The 6841-nt window shown below is 36.9% G+C and overlaps 1 protein-coding gene across 1 annotated transcript; it reads left to right on the forward strand.

Annotated features, from left to right (window-relative positions):
* Positions 1-1698: 1698 nt before the first annotated feature.
* On the forward strand, positions 1699-5000 carry faslg (Fas ligand (TNF superfamily, member 6)). The gene is made up of 4 exons (XM_058379442.1): positions 1699-2196; positions 2836-2881; positions 2995-3057; positions 3436-5000. Exons 1-4 carry the CDS (start codon positions 1699-1701, stop codon positions 3837-3839), a joined length of 1011 nt encoding a protein of 336 aa, XP_058235425.1. The 3' UTR covers positions 3840-5000.
* The last annotated feature ends 1841 nt before the right edge of the window (positions 5001-6841 follow it).

Consider the following 6841-nt stretch of genomic DNA (forward strand, 5'->3'; position numbering starts at 1 on the left):
ACTGTCTTTATTCTGCTACATCACTGTTTACATAAACAATGAACTGATGTTTTAGTATTGGGAAGAGAACACTGCGAATAGCGTTACTTTAATTTAGTAGAAATGTGAATCGAGTTGAATTCGAGTTGATACTCCTCTCAGAGCGCTCACTGAGACGTCGTCTAGTATGTACAGAGTGTCACCCTTATCTGACTGCACATGTAGACTGACAGGATGTTGGTGGTCTTTGGTGTGCACACACTGAATTTTCAGAATAAATGCTTTCTAGGTCATTCGAAAATAATCTGACCATCTAGTGACCAACAAAACATTTTTGGCTGCTCTGAAACAAAGCCTATAACCAAGTACTGCACTCAGGCATTTTCTAACTTGTACATATTAATCGACAAAAAAAAATGGTGAAAAGAGGAAATGTATAAGAGGAAAAAGGTGTGGGGTTATGCTGAAAAATAACATGCCGCATAATTTTATCATAACTTAAATATGCATGTGATTTTTACCTAGGACAGATCAACAAACCAGTCATAACTCTAAAGCACAATCACACTCTTTAGAACTAAAAAGGTATTTTTGCAAACCTTTTGCAGTAGTAAACATTTTTAGAAGTGATATGACTAAGCTTTTAAGAGTCACTGCATCAGTGAAAGCTCACTTTTGGGTTTAATTTCCCAACTAACTGATGGAACCATTTTTGAGGTGCAAATGACTGAGATTTACATTGAGGTCACTAGAGCATGTATAAATATGTTTAGTTATATGGAAGAACACACACACATCCACCCACACACCTACCCACACTATATATATTATATGTATAGTTACCAGTAAGCACCAAAGTAAAAATTAGAGTAGATCAGTAAATTAGTAATAAACATTGCTACATTAACATACCACAGGGCTTCATGTAAAGTTCCATATTAAAACCATGATAGTGTCAGGGTTACCATGAAGACCTATAATCCCATGAAAATACCATACTGTGAAAACCCTGGAAAGCATCATACAGTATTACATAATGAGAATTTTTGACTGAACCCAGCTCTCAAACTGTCAAAAACGAGCAATTACTGAAAGAAAATTGAGAGTTGAATCTGTTGTGTTTATATTTTTATAGGGTGAGTCATTATACTAAGGCTGCAAGATAATATCTCAAAGCCTTTAGTGAATTTTTTGAATCAGATAACTCGTGGCCCCACATTTACTTATTATTATTCATTTTTGTGTGAACATCATACATATTGTTCACAGGAACATGGAAAAACATTTGCTTTGAGAATTAGCTTATTATGATGTGGGCTAATGGGAATTCAGTGGTCTACACCTACGGGCAACTCTACTGTGTTTTCATTCCAAGATTGAAGTAAACTGATAAAGTTTTTGTGGTCCAGAAAGATCAAACCTTCCTCTCAATCATTTTTACAATATCCACCAAATAGATCAAGATATAGGTAGCCTTGTGGTCTAAATACATTAATGAATTTAAAAAAAAACAAAACAATCATGTCACTGGCTCTGTATATAGCAGTTCCTGATTTGATAAATTGAGTATATATTATTTTTTGTCTGTTTCGGGTGGGCTAATGAAATGTTTTAATTAAACAACATAACAAAATAAAAGACCATGCAAATTAAAGGTCTAGCTAATGATGTGACTGATTTGAGGGCTGACTGATTTGCGAGAAGAGGACTTTTCTTCCCATGATGTCACCACCAACATCAGAAGGCAGGGCATGTGTTCTGCAAATACATAGATATGAGAGAGAGAGAGAGAGAGGGGGCAAGCAAGAAGAAGAAGAAACAGAAGTGAGAGGAAAGTGTTCAAAGTGTCTACTAGACAGTTTTTTTTTTAAAGGAGGTGCTATATTGTGTCAGACACTTGTTCACTCTATAGCCATTCAGACAAAGACAGAGAAGGGGAACATGCACAATAACCCAAGGTACACATACCCTCCAGTGTTCACAGTTGATGCTGGCAGAGGCTTTCCTCATCAGACCCAGGCAGCAGGCACTGAACCTGGCCTGGTCCCATGCTGGACATTTCCTTCTGCACAAGTCCGAGCCAAGAAAAGTGGCTGTGGAGGAAAGGGATCTGTAGGATGTCTACTGATTATGGTCCTCCTGACAGTGTTTGCTGCTCTGGGACTTGGAGCCTATCAGATCAATAAGTTGCAGACAGAGCTAATAGGTCTGAAACAGGTGAGATTTATTTATGTGTCTGTCTGTCTTTCTGCCTGTTTGTTTTTGCTAAACTCTCTACAATCACTGTATGTAAAATTAGTTTTGTCCTTTTATAACAGATACATGTTTTAAGAAAAGGGTCAAGCCATCTGTGACCACTTACCGCTAGTATAAATATTAAATCGAGCTCTATAAGGAGTAAAAAAAAAAAATGAAAAAAAAAAAAACCTTTTAATGATGGAGAACTGATCATTATATGTAAAATTACATGTAAACATTTAAATACTGGACATATCTCCATTAAGAATAAATTCAGAAATATTTTAATTTATTTTAAACTTTGTCTTTGATTCCATTTCCTTTTTTTTTCTGGGGTTATTATGCGCAATTTGACATTTAGTGAAGCATTTTAACACTTGCATAAGTTTGTGGTCACCAGTCCAGCAGAACAGGATATCCTGTACTTAAATCAGACAACACACATGCACGCTTTCATAGGAACTCAAACTTAGTGAGCATCATGCAATAATATGGATTCTAATTTATTTGTATTTATGCATTGAAATGATGTGCAGGTGTGTGTTTGGGTATGCATACACACACAGAGAGATATATCATACGACCCTTGTTTGATTTATTCCTCTATATTTATGACAGGAAATACACCCACAGACTGACAGCAGTACACCACAGAGGCTAGTCGGTAAGTTACAATCTTCTTTTAATCTCTCACCTTGTCATGCTTCATATAGATAAGCTATTGACTCCACCACACTTACAAAGACATGCATACTAACATGGATTATTTCATTGCAGTTGCAGTGCCTGAACCTGAAGCTGTCATGAAGCCCAAGCATGCACCAGCTGCACATCTGACAGGTAAAGTAGATCCTGTTATATAATTATACCATATCCAAATACCAAAATATAACCCAAACACAAAATAATCAAAGAGACCATCTGCATATTAATCAGTAAAAGAAAACCTGAATTCTAAAGAGGCATTTAGCAGATTTTCTCTCATCCTGATAATCCTAATGCAGTTAAATCTGAACAACTGTGTCCAAGTAACAAGTACATCAATCCTCACATTAATTGCAAACCAATCGATTTTCCCATACGTAAAAACACAAATGCTAATTAAATCCCTTGGATTACCTGGACCTGAACTTTGTAGGACAGCAGATATCCAAGAACATCCTTGAGTTCATGTCTAATAGCCAACAATAATGTAATCTTTTCCTCTTCCCTATTCAGGAAAAGTGCAAGACGGTAATGTGAAGACCCTGAAGTGGGAGTCGAGGCACGGCCGTGCTTTCACAAATGGCATCCTGTACCGCGACGGTGGTTTACAGGTGAATGAGACGGGCCACTACTTCATCTATTCACACGTGGAGTTCCTATCCAAAGGCTGCAAACAAAGGGACTCCCTGGCCCACATAGTGTACATAAAGAGAGGAGAACGGCTGCTAAGACTCATGAGTGATCATCGAGAAGGCTTTTGCCAAGTTGGAAGCAGGGAAATGTGGACAGACGGAAGTAGCCTTGGCTCAATGCATCAGCTCGAGCAGAATGACTGGGTGTTTGTCAACGTATCCGAGCCAACCCGGCTCACGTCTGACTACCACAGCAATTACTTTGGCCTTTTTAAACTCCCATAAACACCTCAAATGTTTGGCAGGCCAGTGTTCGGAGGAAATTGGAAAAGTGCATTGGAAAGGCCAATTTGGTCTTTGTGTAGGAAGAAGTATTTGGTATCATCTAAGGATGTTTGGCTGTTCCCTATATAAACAATAAGCCATTTTTTATTGTTTTCCGAACACTAACATTCTCCTATATGGAGTGAATTTGCAGTAGTCTTATTTATTTACAGATATTTCTATGTATGTATTTACCTGTAGTGTTGTCTAAATTGTATATCCATTTAAATTATGGTCATATTGACCATAAATGTTTAATAATATAAATTCCGAAGTGAAATAAATTATTCTTATTGTTCAAGGCCTTTGTTTAATAAATATATATTGAACAAATATAAAGAAATGACTACTTCAATGTCCGACCAAAAACAGTTCATGTAATTACCATGATATCACACAGATGTTGATGGCAGAGGAAACAGTGGGCTGGTACTGGGAGAGATGGAGGAAAATATGCTAAGCATTACAATTAACATAGTTTCCAGGGCTGTGTTTATACTGACCATATTATTAACATTTTGTTGCAATGAGTCATAACTTGTTACCTTTACCAATATTATCAGTTTTCAAATGTGTGAAGGATTTCAACTTTCAGCAAAGAGATGCAGCATGTACAGTGTTGCATACTGAGGTTTTGAATAGCTTCTTTTGGCCCAAGAGGCAGCTCTGCAATGTTGCAGTTTCATTCCTCATCATTTCTGCAAAGACCCTAACACTGGCTTCTTCGCAAAGCCACAGATACACACATACTCTTGCTTTTTGTAACACACACACACACACGCACCGAACACTGCGTCTTTTTCAGTTTCCTTCCTGTGTTATAATTCTGGTTCATCAGCTAAAGGTAAATTATCTGTAAAAAGAAGACATCAATTTGTAAAATGTAATATGTATTTATCTTGTTTTGGTTTACAATAAGACAATAAGCTGTGTGTGAAAAAATATGTTCGTGTGTTATTACAACCACTTTGGCAGTGTAAAGTGCAAGCGAGGTACGGTGCACGTCTGTGAAAGATTTGATTTGTGCGAGGCGAAGTACTGTAGTGTATGAAGGAGTGTTTTAGAGGTGAATCAATCAATAACAGCGTGTGTAATGTTAGATATACTGTACAGTGGATATTAAAGGTCTAGGCACCCCTTTGTAGGTTTGTGGATTTAAAAATGAAACCAACATCAATCATTTCTGAACTGTTTTACACCCGTCATGTGATACGGGAACAGAATTCAAGTGAAAAGTAAACACAAACACTTTAGGAAAACAAAAAGAAAAAACTTATAAAAATTATTTGTATTTGTACCTTTTTATAATATGACCAATCACATTTTAAAAAATATGTTTTAAGTTATTATCATACAGTCACTCATCAATGAATTTATTGACCCCAAATAAAAATCAGCTGTATCTGAAGGATTTTCTTGACGCCCTCCTGGTTTCATCCGATGGCCCACAAATAGCTTACAAGCATGTACGGGATCTCATTGTTGAAAGGTATTGATCAGAAGAGGGGTTAAAAATTTTTTAAAACATAGAACACCATGAGGAGATGTCGCACCACGGTGACATCCCTTTAAAAAGGATTAGACAAATGGAGGGGAAGCTACCTGGAGACCCACGGCAACATTAAACATGCTGCAGGAATGTCTGGTTAGTACTGATTGTGATAGTCTGCATGTGACGCCAAGCTCTTGTATTTTTCACATTTGGGCTGTGGGGTTAGGGTGGAGGGATGGGGAAACCCTTTTTCCAAAAAATAATAAAATAAAATAAAATAAAGTCCACCCCGAACCATATTGTAAAATATATTATGCTCTCTTGAGGTCCATGGTGAAGCATGGTAGTGGCAGCATCATGGATAGAAACTCTGGATAGCTCCTAATACCAATCTATATTGGCCCAAATATTGGCTTGTAAACAGCTGAAGATTGAAGTAAAAATCTAAAAGCACAAACCAAGTCAACAAAAGGAAATTCAACTACCAACACGGTTTTTAGGCTAAGTCTGTGACCTATTAAAGCAGTGTTAATTTATTCAACCTCAAAGCACTCCTATTTGTCGCTCCGGAAAAAAAACATCTGCCAAATGCCAGAGATGTAAATGTAAACACTCAAAGGCCAAAATCCACTCATTAAAACTTCATTAAAGCTTGTGGCATGGCTAGAAGAGGGCTATGCACAGGAGACCAGCTCATAATCCGACCGAAGTAGTTTGATAGCTATTGCAAGGAAGAGTGGAAGAAAATGACCGTATCAAGTTTTGCCAAGTTGGTAAACTCTAATACAAAAATTCTTCCATTACAAGCAAAAGTTGACTTAAAGTATTAGTTATGGTATCAGGATATTGTACATTTTGTCTTTTTATTTATTTCCGAAAATGTTTAATTGTTTTTCACCTGAATTGTGTGGTTAATATCACAATAAAGTAGCGTGAATTATTTTGTAGATTTATTTTATATGAAAACCTGCGATTTTAAAAGAAGTGGGATGATTTTGTTTATATCAGTTGTGCAAAACAATTTCAGCATTCTTTCAATATTGCCTGGCAGATGATAACAGCAAATGTGACCAACATTTTTCTTTTTCCCTATGATTAGGATTCAAGACACCTCTCATGTTCCACTAGTGGAAACCAGCCCACACACACACACACACGCCCACACACACACACACACATGCTAAAACCCCCAGGGGAAATGACCATTATGGCCTTAAAGGTCTCCACTACGAGCTGAAAAGGTCAATACTAGTCTATAGTCAGAAGTTTTTGTGCATTTTGAGTGAATTTTGTGTAGGTTATGTGATGAAGATAAGTATTAAAAATAACCACAATGATTCTCAGAAAACGATACGATCAAAACCTTATCACAGACCACTGTGCATTTATCAGAAAACAACTAAATCCTGTAAACTGACTGATTCTCAATTTCACTAATAATTCAGTCTCCCCAGACTGGCTTTGTCTCTCA

The sequence above is a fragment of the Hemibagrus wyckioides genome, linkage group LG25 (genome assembly GCF_019097595.1).
Source record: "Hemibagrus wyckioides isolate EC202008001 linkage group LG25, SWU_Hwy_1.0, whole genome shotgun sequence".
Taxonomy (NCBI): Eukaryota; Metazoa; Chordata; class Actinopteri; order Siluriformes; family Bagridae; genus Hemibagrus; species Hemibagrus wyckioides.